Here is a 15,494-nt window from a genome sequence, read left to right on the forward strand (position 1 = left end):
GAATGAGAGTGATGGAGTGCTGCATCAGATGACCTGGCCTCCTCTGTCTTGCTTGTCCTATGTTGCTATGTCTTGCTTGTTCTATGGTGCTATTGTCTATATTGTAATTGTTTTTAATAACCTGCCCAGGGACTGCGGTTGAAAATTAGCCGGCTGGCTAAAACCGGCACTTTTACTGAAACATTGATTAATGTGCACTGTCCCTGTAAAAATAAAATAAACTAAACTAAACAATCCCCCGACCTCAACCCAATTGAGATGGTTTGGGATGAGTTGGACCGCAGAGTGAAGGAAAAGCAGTCAACAAGTGCTCAGCATGTGCTCAGCATATGTGGAAACTCCTTGGAAAATCATTCCAGGTGAAGCTGATTGAGAGTATGTCAAGAGTGTGTAAAGCTGTCATCAAGGCAGAGGGTGGCTACTTGGAAGAATCTCAAATATATTTTGATTTGTTTAATACTTTTTTGGTTACTACATGATTCCATGTGTTATTTCATAGTTTTGATGTATTCACTATTATTCTACAATGTAGAAAATAGTAAAAATAAAGAAAAACCTTTGAATGAGTAGGTGTGTCCAAACTTTTGACTGATACTGTACATCTACTGCATTTATCGCCATAAAGACAATCATGTGAAAAATTATGCAAATCTTGAAAAGAAAAGGCTTCCAGTGAAGAATACAACATGTCGATTCACAGAACTGACAACAGTGAGCTCAACATATTATCTTTGTTTTGTTTTACAAAAACTGCAGAAAAGACTTAATCCCAAAAGCTGCACAGAGGAGGAGTGGTATGCTTTCTATTTAATGAAAGAAATATAGAGCAGACTTTATTGTTTTAGAACTGTTGCTGTCATCCCACAGTAGACCTCTAGCCCCACACACACACACACACACACACACACACACACACACACACACACACCAAAAAGGTAACACACGTGTTACAAAACAAACAACATAAGATACCGTGCCTGGCTGTGTTGTCGTTTTGATAAAAATGACCGAAACAACAATGAAAATAATGGACACCCTGGCCTAGTTGCTAAGGACCACAGCTTCCCTAAGAAGGCAAGGTCTTTGGCATCTCTCTGTGTAAATAGCATACTCCAAACACTTACTCACACCACAAGTCTGCCTACATGCTCTTTTATGTTCTGTCAATGAGTCCACCCTCTGTTTGTGCTGTTTTTCCAGCTCTTATGATCATTGTCACAGAGAGTTTGCAAGACAGCACAAACATATCTGGAACCAGGCTAGTCCATCCCTACTGTCTCACATGGTAACATGGAGAGGAGAGGGTATTGTCTCTGTCTGCAGAGCAGAGCTGGGTCATTTGGCCTGGTCCTCTTCCCGAGTCTCCTCCTCAATCACCATTATCCTTAGGCATGAGATCTGCCCGTTAGCATCCAGCTCTACCCCTTCTACCTGGCTCTGCTGCCCGGCTTCGAGAACCTCCCCCTGAACAACCATTCCCTCCCCTCCCTTCCCCTCCTCCGAGACAATGGTCACATCCATCCCACCATGGACGACCATGGCGGAACCCTCCTCCCCAACCTCAGCCTTTCCTTCTTGGGCCAGCTGTAGCTCCATCACCGCCCCCATGGTCTGGTCAACCGGGGCAGGGTCAATCTCGGTCACTATCGTTTGTGCCTGGCTCTTGTCCTCTACTCCCTCCACCAATCCCTCCTGTATCATCCCTTCCTGGTGGAGTACCATTGGCCCACTTTCCACAACTTGGCCCATGGGCTGCTCAACCATCATCTCCCCACTGACGGTCACCCCTCCCTGGGTGAGTTGGACCAGCTCCAAGGGACTCATCATGGTTCCTCCCAGCTGACTTGGGTCCTGGAGGGTGGTGCCCACCAGCGTCAGCCCTTGGGATGGTTGGAGGGTCAAGGTCTCGGTCTTGCCGTCGGCCCCAACCATGGTGGTGATGTATTGGGTGAAGGTCTGGGTGCCAGCGGGTAGGGTGTGGAGGGTCACCGTGTTGTTCTGTTGACCCAGCGTGGCCATGGGGAGGCCTGACAGGCCAGACAAGCCAGACAGGGAGAAGGGCTGGCCCATGGAAGAGAATGAAATGGGGGAAAGTACAGTGAACTGCTGGGGCTGCAGGGTGGCTGTCTGGGGCTGGGAGAGGGAAGAGGTGAGGGGGGTGGTGGAGGCTGGCCGTTGCAAGCGAGGTCGTTTGGCCTTTGGCTTGGTGGGTTTGCCTCCTGGGGTGTGACTGATGTTGTTATCGGGCTGGGGGTGGCAGAGCTGAGCTCTGAAGTGCTGCTGTCGTCTCTGTTCCTCCAGCTGCAGCTCCAGGTCTGTGGAGATCAGTCAGAGGTCAGAAATGACTCAGATTGAGCTCTACAGTAATCAACCGTACCAATTAGCAAGTTTGAGGCCAGATCCAATACAGGTCCATCTTTACTATTGAATGTAGACTTGGCTTTTTTGTTTAAATAATATGACTAAAATGGAAATGATCCAAAACATCATAGGAATATTTATATACATATCTCAATCTCCCTTCCTCTGCCTGAAGTTACTGAATTGAACATTACTCACTGGTCAGTGTGCTAATGACCTGCTCCTCTCCAGGGTCAGTCTGTTCTCTCCTTACATTCAGGATGTGTTTGACTGAGTCCAGCAGGCCAAACACCTGGGCCAGGTTACTCAACACCGCCACCTCTACCAGACAGGAATCTGTGAACCATCAGTGGGCAACCAATCACATGGTCAGTAACAACACATCCATCAACCAATCACAGGGTCGCTTACAACACATCCATCCACCACCCCCCACCACTCCCTCATATCGTCTGTAACAACACATCATCAGTCAATCAATTAATCAAAGCAAAGAAGTGTAAACTTTATTCACTTACTAAAGTAAGACAATTAAACAAGACATAAAATGTGTCCCCTATTTTGGGGGATACCCCACAAAAGACCCATAATGTAGACTTTACTTTATTTAATCCCCAGACTTGATCAACAGAAACCAACATTGCACCTGTGTGACACCATGCATATACCCTTAGAAAGTACCCTATTCCCTGTGTCTTAGGTGCCAGTACCCACCCGCGTCCTGCAGGGCAGCCTGCTCGCTGCGTAGCTGCACTCCTCTCAGCATCTCCAACAGCTCTGTCCTGATGTTGTCTACCACCTCCCCCATCAGGCCCACGTCAGCTATGCCTTTCCAGAAGTTCAATGTCTCTTCTGGGGAACAAAGGACACAGCAGAGTTCAAAGTAGTTTATATGCCATTTGAGTAACAAGGTAGGGAGAGATGAGAAAGACCTTAAGTCAATTACTTGTCACATACTTTCAAATACTTGCGATGTGGTTGGTTTAGCTTGACCGGCGTATATAGGGTGGGCAGAGTTTGCACTTTGGGGATTATTCCATTGGTTCCATTTTACCGGTCGAGCTAATCCAATGGCACCCAATAGCAAGTATCTGACATAATGTATTTGACCCAGGTACGAACCTTAGATTGATACAAGACTAATGACCAGAAAACTACATTGAACAAAAATATAAATGCAACATGTAAAGTATTGGTCCCATGTTTCATGAGCTTAAATAAAAGATCCCAGAAATTTTCCATATGAAAAACTTTCTCTCAGGTTGAGCACAAATTTGTTTACATACCTGTTACTGAGCATTTCTCCTTTGCCAAGATAATCCATCCAGCTAACAGGTGTGGCATATCAAGAAGCTGATTAAACAGCATAATCATTACACAGGTGCCCCTTGTGCTGGGGACAATAAATGCTGACAGCAGGAATGTCCACCAGAGCTGTTGCCAAATAATTGTTTATTTCTCTACCATAAGCCACCTCCAACATCGTTTTAGAGAATTTGGCAGTACGGCCAACCGGCTTCAAAGCGCAGACCCCTGGTGTGTGCGAGGAGTTTGCTATTGTCAACGTCGTGAACAGAGTGCCCCATGGTGGCGGTGGAGTTATGTTATGGGCAGGCATAAGTTACGAACAAACACAATTGTATTTTATCAATGGCAATATGAATACATAAAAATATTGTGAGTTTTTTTAAAGGTATATGTGACCAACAGATGCATATCTGTGTTCTCAGTCATGTGAAATCCATATATTTTTTATAGATATTTTTTATTTATTTAACCTTTACTTAAATAGGCAAGTCAGTTAAAAATCTCTGAAGCTGGAGACTCATATCTCCCTCACTAGCTTTAAGCAGCAGCTGTCAGAGCAGCTCACAGATCACTGCACCTGTACATAGCCCATCTATCTACCTACCTCATCCCCCATACAGTATTTATTTATTTATCTTGCTCCTTTGCACCCCAGTATCTCTACTTGCACATTCATTTTCTGCACATCTACCATTCCAGTGTTTAATTGCTATATTGTAATTACTTCGCCACTATGGCCTATTTATTGCCTTAACTCCCTTATCTTACCTCATTTGCACTCACTGTATATAGACTTTTTGTTTTCTTTTGTTCTACTGTATTATTGACTATGTTTTGTTTATTCCATGTGTAACTCTGTGTTGTTGTATGTGTCGAATTGCTATGCTTTATCTTGGCCAGGTCGCAGTTGCAAATGAGAACTTGTTCTCAACTAGCCTACCTGGTTAAATAAAGGTGAAATAAGTTAATTAATTAAAAGAACAAATTCTTATTTAACAATGACGGTCTACTCCGGCCAAACTCTCCCCTAACCCGGACGACACTGGGTGCGATTGTGCGCCGGCCTATGGGACTCCCGATCACGGCCGGTTGTGATACAGCCCGGGATCAAACCGGTATGTAGTGACGCCTGTAGCACTGAGATGCAGTGCCTTAGACCGCTGCACCACTCGGGCGCCAGATTAGGGCCGAATTAATTTATTTAAACTGACTGATTTTCTCATATGAACTCTAACTCAGTAAAATCAATGAAATTGTTGCATGTCGCATTTATATTTTTGTTCAATATATTTGACATCAGTGTTGTGAGTGCAACTACTGTAAATAGTCACTAGTGGGAGCTGTTTGGGTGAAGAACACACCTGATATCTCACTGGTTTCCTTCTTCTCTGTCTCCATGGCTACAGCCCCTGAACTCCACTCCATTGTTCCAGTCAGAACATCTGACCTCTTCTCTGTTGTCATGGCAACCTGGCCACCATTACCTATCACCACCTGGGCTACATGTCCAACAGGGGAGAGACATGGTCAGCTACACTACTTACAATATTCAATACACAAAATAAAACAAATGGTTCTGGTCCTGGATGCTTATTGACTGATACTGAATTCCAAACTTGTGTATATATCCCAATGAAAATGTCAATTTAATGGACATGTGTACGATATCACCAATTAAAAAATACGTTAAAATGGGAGAAAATAGGATTAAAAGGTCCCTTACAGAAAATAACTGCCTGACAAACTTTTAAATTGTTTTGCTACAGACAACCTGAGATCTTTACAGCCCTCAGTGAGGGGTGTGTCTGGTCTCACCTTGTGAGGAGATGGGCGTGGTGAGTCCGCTGCCGTCAGGGGGGAAGCGTGTGTTGTTGATCAGCAGGTCAAACTTGGTGCTACGACATGTGTTGGTGCACAGAGTGCTGTGTTCATAAAAGTCTAGCTGACCCGAGTCCATCATCTTCCTGAAGAGAGATTATTAGATAAAGGACAAGAGTGAAGAAAGACAGAGGGAAGAGAAGGGACACATCGTCTACATCAATCACATCAGGTTGATTTTCCCCTCAGACCTGGGATCCTAACTGGCAACCCTCCAGTTTCTGGTCCACCTCTCTAACTTCAAACTACCTCTAGATTATGTCTGTCTATCAAATGATCTCAGATCTCTGCACAAGTGCTTAGGGGCTAGAGGGCAGGGGTTAATTTGGGACTGGTCAACTCTACTCTTCACCTGAGCATGACCCCTCCCATCCGGATAGCTCTTTTCCAGTCCTTCAGTGTAGCCTTCCCAGACATGTGGACAAACTGCTTGGGACTGATCAGTTGGTCTTCATACTGTATGGGGCAGACGTTATTGTGAGCGTTTAAAAAGGAACCATACCTGTTCACTGGGATTACAATGGGACTACACCACCTTATTAGAAAGGAGACAGCAAAGAAACAACTGGCCAATGAGAAACATTCAACCGATGTCTAAGGCATTGTTAAAGCAAACAACTGGTCCTGTATGGCTCAGTTATTAGAGCATGGTGTTAGCAATGCCATGGTTGTGGGTTTGATTCCTGGGGCCACTCAGAAGTCAAATGTATGCACACAAGACTAAGTGGCTTTGGATGAAAATGTCTGCTAAATGGCATATATTAAATGGTATGTGACAATCTCTTCTGCTGACAATGTACAAACAGGATTATAAGTATATCCATAGCTGGCAGGCTGAGCTGTTCCTTCTCTGCATACCAACATTTGAAAAACTTGATGATTTCTGTAGAAAATACAATGACCATGACTAACCTTGACACATTTGACGTTTATTCCAGGACAGACAAACCTCTTGACCAGCAGCACCGCTTTACACTCTCCACATGTGATGGGATAACCCAGCTCTACCTCCTCCCCATCAACTGTGGCTTCTTCTGAAGGAACATTTTTTATGATATACTTTGTTTGCTTATTTATGAGTGTGTTTATTTATATATGTGTATATGTCAATTACCTGGGTGTGCCTCCACAGCTGTGTCTGTCTCTCCTGACTCATCCATACTGCAAGGGAAAGTGAAACAACAAATTAAAATGTTGGCAAAAAAACACAGCAGGGTCTGACTATGTTAGCTCACTAACCTAAAGCCTGGGCAATTAGATTGGGAAGCCATCATGTGAGCATGGTTCACCGAACCAACTGTTACGCTAGTCTTGTCCCCTTTTCCCCTATCAGGTCCAAGTAAACATCAGTGTGTACCTACCCTGCTGTGATTGGTTGTAGCTGGAGGATGACCTGTGTGTTGCTGTCCTCATCATCACCATTCTCTTCATCAGTAGCCTTCACCACCACTAGGTCCCCCATAGAGACCGTTGTCACCTCAGTTTGTGCCATCCTCCCAGAGTAGCCTACTGAATGTCCAGGTGAGTATAGGGAAGAAGAACACAACGGTTACAAATACAGTAGATTAGATTAGTGTGTGTGTGTGTGTGTGTGTGTGTGTGTGTGTGTGTGTGTGTGTGTGTGTGTGTGTGTGTGTGTGTGTGTGTGTGTGTGTGTGTGTGTGTGTGTGTGTGTGTGTGTGTGTGTGTGTGTGTGTGTGAGAGAGAGAAAGAGAAAGAGACAAAGACTACAGGAGGACAGACTCGACAAGGCAGAATCTGGATAAGATGCTCTTAGGGCTGACCGTGCCCATAAACAGATTCAATTGCCTCAAGGTTCCAGCCAATGACTATGGCTTTTCAGCATTTTAACCTCCAGTGTTACTCAGTTATTCTGTCATATTTAGAAAAGGGGGCACATCATGGTTGCTAACTTGCTGTGCATAACTAGTAGCTAGCTATTGTTACACCAGATCTAACTGAAACTAGTGTACTGCACTGCCCATACCCACAGAAACGTTGCGTTAGCTAGCTACGAGTTAAGCTTTATGCACGGCAAGTTTTCACTATTTTTCTACTCACAACGTGTATATGGGTATGGGCAGTGTGGTGCATTAGTTAGTCATAAGATCAGGTCTAACATTGATAGCTAGCTGCTAATGAACCATTTTCCCGAATAGCCTACACCAGTGAGGTATATATAAACGGCTAACGCCCTTGCAATGACAATGTACTATCTTGCTAGCAAGATGGCTAGGTTAACTTAAGTAATATACTTTGGGCAGAGGTTTGGAGCTTAAGCAACCGAAGGCTGAGCTGTTACTAGCCACCTTGGATATTTACATAGTGACGGCGGTTACGTGACGCTTTTTTCTTAACAAGCGTGCGCCCGTTCGATCAACTATTTCCTTTTCTCCGCTCCCTCAAAATTACGTCCCTGTGCGGCAGCACGTACACGAAAACATCAACGCGGCGACGGCGTTGCCCCGCCATTCGGAGCGAGCCCGGGGTGTTGCCCCTTTACAAATACCAAACTCTACGTGGAGATAGACGTTGCCGAGCATATAAATCAGTTAGCCCTTATAATCCGAATAAACCTAAAATTACAAAACCATCGTTCTGATTTTCCTTACCGTTTTTACGAAGTCGAATACATCCCTACTGCTGGGCATGCGCACTTCGAGCAGTTACACTTCCTGAGATATAGCGCGGCTCGCCAGTCATGCATGCTGCTTCCCCCCAAAATAGGTCAAACATAAAACACAAGCCTGTTTACAATCAAGTCACTGTAAAAAAAAAAAAATTGACAGCAATCATCACTTATTTCACAGACGTTCGGGTTACGACCTGCTTTAGCAATTGAATATTTAATTTTGTGGACCAGTGGCACAAACCTGTCTGTGTTTGTACAGGCGTCGCACAACAATTAATCACTACTTTATTTGTACATTAAATTGGGGCGCAAAGATTCGCGTTCATTCGCAACCCCAGAAGTTAAAAATTATGCTTCCGAAATCTCTTGATATAGATTCCGCAGGAAAAGTGGTGAATCCCTACCTTCCCTGTGCTAAACATAACAGAAGCCCTTTTTTACGTTAAAACACACAGTTCTACAATCTGCTCTCTGAACACAGGGATTTCAGTCAGGGTAGATAATATAATTACCTTTATTTTACGAAACATGTTCTGTTTGTGATTTTCAGTTGGGTTAAATATGTAAATAATATTTTAGATGACAAAACAAGAGATAGCATTGAATCAAACAGAATTAATTTAATTTTACTGTCATTTTTCTGACACAAAGCATCATGGGATAGATAGGCTGACCTTACAATTGTTTTCCAAATCGACACTACCACCTACCCTCTGCGTCCCATTGCGCCTGAAGTGTGTACTTGTTCACGACTCCCCCGCAAATGTACAAATATTGGATCGATGTACTGGCGTTTCCATCCATATACCATTAATTTATTTCAAATCCATGAAGGGAACAAATGCACACTTCAGAAAAAAATGTGAGATTGTTGGGACACACCTCTAGGGGTCAATCATTCCGGAATGGGAAACTTTGATTGGGGTCCACAAAAAAACGGATCTCATCAATTGATTTAATTGTGCTATTATTGGTCTGCGGATTTCCCATCTCTGATCTAGACCAATCTAGACTCGGTACCAGGCCAAAATCCATGCTCAGTAGGCTTACAAAATACCTTTACTGTCACTTTAATAAAATAATTAACTTTAGAAAGATATGATCATATAAATGAATCAAGTCTTTCTTTAATTTAACATAACATTTATTTTATCTTTCACCACCTATCAAATAATCACACATTTTGGCAGCTTACAAAACCATATGATACAGCTCAGCTAAACTAAAGGTACATTAGAAATTGCACAGAGAGATTTGCACTGTCATTTTAATGGATTTGCACCTTTAGCTTGTGTGTATCTGCATTTCCTCACTCCAGATGTTTAATTGAGAACCACAGTTGTTTCTACCATAAGTCTATATATGGTTTCTAAAGGTGAGCTTGGACAACAGTGGAGGGTGCAAGTGAAAGCAATATCAGTGAACAGCTTCATTTCCACAAGTGATATTAATCTGTTATTGTTGATATTGATTAGTTATACCAATTAACACTTTTGATTTTCAACAGAGGCATATGAAAATTAAAACACACCATCACTGTTATTACCATACACAGCTTTATGTTTTTTAGTTGAAGTTTAGTATTTTATTTGCACTGTGATTCAGCTAAGTGGGTCAGGTATGCAGTTATGTTGTTACCAAAAGAGGACGCCACAACCCTGGCATGGAGCTGGACAATCATAATATGGCACCATGGACATAATGTTGTTTATTGACTGAATACCCCTTTAACAGTAGAGTACTTTGCCCAGAACATTTAGAATAGAAAATAAATAACATTTATTCCATCAAGCTGTGAACTGTGATCAGACTTAGTCAGAGGCAAAATAGAGGCATCAACTGCACTGCTGTGATGCTATGTCTAGTTCTAAGCTTGCCAAAAAACAGAATTTGCAAGAAAAATGCATTAGTGATTTGTCATATGTTGTTGTACTATCATGGACCTAAATAGATTGTTTTGTCGATTGATATTCGAGTTCTCCGCTCCCTCAAAATTACGTCCCTGTGCGGCAGCACGTACACGAAAACATCAACGCGGCAATGAAAATTGCCACTTATTACTTATAATCAACACTTTCTAAAATATCAATTACTAAAATCTAAACTTTTCTAGTTCGACTGGCAATGTGTCTAGATCCAAGAACCAAGCTCAATCTCTTCTTTCAAGTCCTTGAGCCTGATCTGTTGAATATAGCTGGTGCTCCATCTCAGTGACATGGGCATTTCTCCAGATACACCTTTTTCATAGACCGTCATCGGCATCATCATCACCACAGCTTGCTATTTCCTGTTTTCTTCATATCTCATGTAACAATAGAATAAGAATCCGTATCAAATTCAGTGATCAGGAATATGTTGCATTCACTGACAAGCAGCTGTATTACAGCACAAATTATCATTATTATAAGCATTAAAAATACAGCTGTACAAAAAAAACTGTTATAAATTGCACACAAAGCTGAAAAATGAAAGAGGTACGTACTATAAGGAACATGATTTGACTTTAACTTCCTTTGTGGATTAGAATGGAAACATTTGCTGCTTTTCAAAAGGAGTTGAATTGCGATGACTAAACAGACAGCAGCCTACATGATCATACCTCTGAAACCATGTCTGAAAAATATAATTCTCCATTTCTATACATTCCCAGGCAAGACTGTTTTTGTTCATTTAAAGGGTATGTCTCTTCTCCCTAGGCCTCGGTATTGCCTTCTCTTTGTGGATGTGTCCTTCCTAACTGTAACAAGAACATGGGATCAATACAGAGTGTAATAGATATTAGTTAGCCAACTGATTTAACTTTGAATGAAATGAGACATGGGTTATAACCTGTGATAACAGAGGTTTAATCCAAGTCTGTGAATGTTCACTGGAGCTGAAAAAACTGACCACGGCATAACTATAAACCTGGTTAAACCCATGAGTGCGGGAACAACTAAACTATGTTTGCATCAGACTTTGTAAAGCAAGAGGCAAAACATAGGGACTGTATGTAGACAAACACATACTGTTGTTAAGAAATTGTTGTTTGCCAGAATGTATGTAAAGGCTTACAAAAGTTAGTTAGTTAGACATTCCTTTCAACAAGTCAAGTCGCATGGCCATGATACAGCCCGGATGCTCCTGGACCTTGCCCAATGACCAACATAGAACACAATATCCTATAAAGCCACTGTTGCTGAATGCATAATGTCTCTCCTGTCATCTACAGTTTGTAAAATGTCTGGTGAGGTGTGGTGCTGGTGAGAGGTGGACAAGGTGAGCTGAGGGGAAGGAAGGAGGGAGGTAGGAGGAACCAGGCAAAGTGAGCTGTTATCTAGGCCCTGAGCCATGGCTGTACACTCCTATGGTAACACCAGAATCTACAGCCAAGTCTCAGCGCAACTGTTATCTGCACTGGGGTTTGCTGTATAGAGGTAGTAGCGAAAGGAAACTCTCTGCAAGCAGAAAGGGACTATAGACAGAGCAGTGCAAAATTCTGTCTGTCTTGATATCGGAACCATTCTGATGGAGCATGGAAGCCATTAGGGCCAAAATGTCATGTTCTCAACCAGATAATGTAATAATGCCAATAAATTGTTATTATGGCTACAAAAGCCCCATGTGAGCAGTCTTAAAGTCAGCCAATACCTCTCTCCAATTAAAGGAAAATTGTTTGGTGTGGTTTTCCCCCTTGAAGACCCACCTTGGAAGGTTTGTTTTGTTTTTAATATGCCATATAGTATTCAAATACAAAGAGTGACTACCAAATTGTTTGTGGCTTCAGCAATGTACTACAAATGATAGATATGTTTTTAAAAATGTTGAAAACATTACTCGTCTACTCTGAAGTAGGAAGTCCACAACATGAAAATGATTTGTCTTATGTGCACTTACATAGATTAGTAGTCTACAGGACCATATTAGCAGCGGATGGGGGGTCGTGGTGACACATAGAGTACAGTTTATTCTCCCTGCCTATTATCAGTGACGTTTTAACACCAGAGCTAACCATACCGAACATGATGTACAGTCTCAGGGGACTGCAGGCAGAGCAACGACATATATGCACACACACACACACACACACACACACACACACACACACACACACACACACACACACACACACACACACACACACACACACACACACACACACACACACACACACACACACACACACACACACACACACACACACACACACACACACACACACAGCCAACCAACAACAACGTAATGGGAGTGATGCCAGACCACAATAATGCATTGTCCGCAAGTCCTGACCTCGCTTCCTTGAGACTCCAGTAACTCCTGCAGCAGCAAAGGGCATCCAGGAATGAATAGGGTATGTACTGGAATAACTCAAGGCCTGATCGCTCTCATACAGGTGTCTCTGGCTGCAGCCAAATTCTGATCTTTTGCCCACCTATTGGCAAAAGGCCTTTTCTCATTGGCCAAATGAACAATAATTGGGCAAAATATCAGAATTGTCTGCCTGGGAAAATGCAGCCTCTGTGTCTGTCTTACCTAACTGGGCCCAAAGCTACCCAGGTGATGCAAATTGTTGTACGTTTAGCATGTACATGTATGATGATATTCCACTGCAAGGATTTACACTAGTGTTTGGCATAAAGACTCAGACTTTTGTGTTTGTAGAGAAGCTTTTGTCACATCAAGATGTATACTACAGGATGTGTATTGTGTACTCCCATCAGAAAACAGCCCCATCCTGACCTCTGTAGGAACTGATACAGAGGGGACTGGCATCCTATCTACACTAAGCATAAGGTGACACGTGGACGTGTGATGATGATGTCATAGGACAAGGGCCTCACTTTAGACTGTGGCTTAATTTTGATGGGAAACTGACTAAACTGTGAGACGATGTGAGATACTTGTGGAGATAAGAGAGGGGGAACAACAGTGGAGACATGAGTCGTGTTTATTAGGGCGCATATTGGAACACGTTTTCTAAAACGTTTCGCAATGGAAAATAAAAATCTTATTGGACAATTCCAAGTAGTCCCTCTCTTTTTCAGTCAGTTTTCTTCCATTTGGTGCCTAATGAACATGACCATGGATGAGGTCAGGGGTCAGAGATTGAGGCTCAGTCTCTCAGCAGTTGCAGCTCTTCTCCCTTGGCTCCACCTCAATGTCCTCTTCGCCTGGGTACAGGACTCCGGTGGTGAGGCCGCTCTTCACCCCATCCCATCCGTCCCTCGTGGTGATCTCCCCCATCTTCATCAGCTCATAGATGTCCCTGCTGAGCAGCTGGAAGGCCCGGTCCACGTTGCTGTTGCACTTAGCCGATGTCTCCACATAGCGGATCCCCATCTCTGCCGCCAGCTGCTCAGCCTCGTCCCGCGTCACCTTCCGGTCCTTGTTTAGGTCGCTTTTGTGGCCAATCAGAATGTAGACCATGTGGTGCGGCAGAATGTGCTCGCTCACTTCCTTGTGCCACTCTCTCACGTGGTCGAAGGTCTTGCGATTGGTCAGGTCGAACACGAGGAGCCCGCCCACTGAGTTACGGTAGTAGGAAGTAGTGATGGACCTGGAAGATGGAGTAGGAGATGTTACAATTCAGCTCTGACCCATAGTAAAACGTGAATTTAAACAATGCTGACTTGAATCTCAGTGTAACTCTGAACCGAACTACACTCATAGCATGACAATAGCCATATAGGAGTTGGCAAAACAGCATAACAAGATCCACGACTCCTTGCAGGTCCAGGGAAAACATAACTTGTGGCTTACAAAGGAACGATAACTAACAGTACAGACCTGTAGAGACAGTTCATTCATGCCACTGAGAATCTATTTTAGGTGTGTACTATGACCCTCCTAGGGGAAAACGGTCTTTCTTCCATAATATTCTGTCAGAGACATGCAGGTTTGGCTTCAAGAGGAAAGGGAGATCTGAGAGCAGTCTGCAAACATAATGATCTTAGAGGAATTGTATCTGAGACTACAGGCATCAGTGGAGAATGAATTATGTTGTTTACATGTTCTTTTCAACTACAATATACTGGCTCCTGGATGGCTACTGTACATGTCCGGGCATTGCAGACTAGGCTACAATGAGGCACATTACAACATGTATGTAATAGAGAGAGAGAGACATGCCTGCGGATTTACAGGCCATCTCAGCAGCAACAAACGACACTTACAGAATAACTGGATTTGAGTGTACTCCATTCAAAGACAAAAACCTTCTTATCATTGTATTATAAAAGGATATTTAATTAGTGTATTACACAAAACAATATCAAGGCGAGGTTGTTGCCCATCATCAGTGAATGAATGTAACTGATGATGCGCCACAATTTGGTGACTGTTTTTATAATGGAGATTGGAGTAAGGGGCCTCCGTTATTACAGTCATAGGGTAAAACATGACTGACGATGACTGACCTCGTTTCTCTGTGGGTTACTAGAGAGACAATAAAAACAAATATTTTTCTCCACTGTTATTCACCAACAATTGTAAACCAATCACAATAGATATCGTGAGGGCTGGTGCGTGTTACTTATTTGTTACAAATCGGTTAATTTATACTGATGGAAATAATGAATTACATGATCTTGTCAACAGATTATTGATAACAGATATAGGCCTAGGATCAAATTTATTGTCGACATCTCACCTGAATCGTTCCTGTCCAGCCGTGTCCCACAGTTGAAGCTTGATTTTAATCCCTTGCTCAATGTCTAGCGAACGGGCATAAAAATCCACACCGACCGTTGGATCCGCTACATCGCTGTAAATTCCATCTGTAAACCGTTTCAGCAAAGACGATTTCCCTACCGTCGAGTCTCCGAGCAAAATGATCCTGAACTGATATTGCCACAAAATATCCATGACATGGCTAGAGAGAGACCCACAATGGTGGTGGTTCCGAAACAAAGCTGCGCAGCACGTTGTGTTTACAAAGCCAGTGACTGCTGCTGCCTACTGCCTTCTGGTAAGACAGAGATGGGAGCGCCAGCGAGCAAAGAGCGATAGTGCTGCAGTCATGTGATAGGCTTACCTACCCAGGTCCATGCACGGGCTTTATTATAGGGCCTATTGCTTCAGAACATCACCATAAAAAGAATACAGCGTCGCATTTATGTTATGACAACTCTACAGCCTTATTGTATTTTATTCTAGCCTATGGGCCAAGGCTACGAAGCGTAATTTCGATAATGAAAATATGAATCGTACGTGAAGCCTATATAGTGTGAAAATATAGTTAGATAGCAGATGATAAGGCAAGATATTATCTGACTCTTAAATTGGTGTGAAATTCCATGGAGCCTATGCCTGGTCCGTCTATAAATTGCTTATTGAC

The 15,494-nt window shown here is 43.0% G+C and overlaps 2 protein-coding genes and 1 non-coding gene across 7 annotated transcripts; all 3 read right to left on the minus strand.

The window, feature by feature from the left end:
• Nucleotides 1–477: 477 nt before the first annotated feature.
• On the minus strand, nt 478–8,596 carry LOC124011972 (glucocorticoid modulatory element-binding protein 1-like). 5 transcript variants are annotated; one of them, XM_046325262.1, is made up of 11 exons: nt 8,421–8,596; nt 8,160–8,255; nt 6,909–7,053; nt 6,662–6,708; nt 6,460–6,581; nt 5,900–6,003; nt 5,485–5,633; nt 5,031–5,168; nt 3,076–3,213; nt 2,560–2,697; nt 478–2,315 (listed from the first exon to the last, which is right to left on the minus strand). In XM_046325262.1, the coding sequence occupies exons 3-11, from the start codon at nt 7,037–7,039 to the stop codon at nt 1,336–1,338; spliced, it is 1,947 nt and encodes a 648-aa protein (XP_046181218.1). In that variant the 5' UTR covers nt 7,040–7,053; nt 8,160–8,255; nt 8,421–8,596; the 3' UTR covers nt 478–1,335. The 5 variants fall into 5 exon arrangements, with proteins under 5 accessions (XP_046181218.1, XP_046181220.1, XP_046181216.1 ...); XM_046325264.1 differs by having other exon boundaries at nt 6,460–6,578; nt 6,909–7,056; XM_046325260.1 differs by having other exon boundaries at nt 6,909–7,056.
• LOC124013455 lies at nt 8,482–8,617 on the minus strand. Its single transcript, XR_006834880.1, has one exon. It is a non-coding gene; the product is annotated as a U11 spliceosomal RNA (small nuclear RNA).
• A 4,471-nt stretch (nt 8,618–13,088) lies between these two features.
• On the minus strand, nt 13,089–15,139 carry LOC124012300 (ras-related protein Rab-39B-like). The gene is made up of 2 exons (XM_046325765.1): nt 14,808–15,139; nt 13,089–13,715 (listed from the first exon to the last, which is right to left on the minus strand). The coding sequence occupies exons 1-2, from the start codon at nt 15,020–15,022 to the stop codon at nt 13,280–13,282; spliced, it is 651 nt and encodes a 216-aa protein (XP_046181721.1). The 5' UTR covers nt 15,023–15,139; the 3' UTR covers nt 13,089–13,279.
• Between the last annotated feature and the right edge of the window lie 355 nt (nt 15,140–15,494).

The sequence above is a fragment of the Oncorhynchus gorbuscha genome, linkage group LG24 (assembly GCF_021184085.1).
Source record: "Oncorhynchus gorbuscha isolate QuinsamMale2020 ecotype Even-year linkage group LG24, OgorEven_v1.0, whole genome shotgun sequence".
Lineage (NCBI taxonomy): Eukaryota > Metazoa > Chordata > Actinopteri > Salmoniformes > Salmonidae > Oncorhynchus > Oncorhynchus gorbuscha.

Bases quoted from the DNA above. Each gene is read 5' to 3' on its own strand.
- LOC124011972 (XM_046325262.1), bottom strand. From the start codon at position 7,039: ATGGCACAAACTGAGGTGACAACGGTCTCTATGGGGGACCTAGTGGTG. The intron at 3,214-5,030 runs GTGTGTTCTTCA...TTTGTTCCCCAG, and splicing joins GGAAACCAGTGAGATATCAG to AAGAGACATTGAACTTCTGG. The intron at 2,698-3,075 runs GTGGGTACTGGC...GATGGTTCACAG, and splicing joins GGCTGCCCTGCAGGACGCGG to ATTCCTGTCTGGTAGAGGTG.
- LOC124012300 (XM_046325765.1), bottom strand. From the start codon at position 15,022: ATGGATATTTTGTGGCAATATCAGTTCAGGATCATTTTGCTCGGAGAC. The intron at 13,716-14,807 runs GTGAGATGTCGA...TCCATCTTCCAG, and splicing joins GCTGGACAGGAACGATTCAG to GTCCATCACTACTTCCTACT.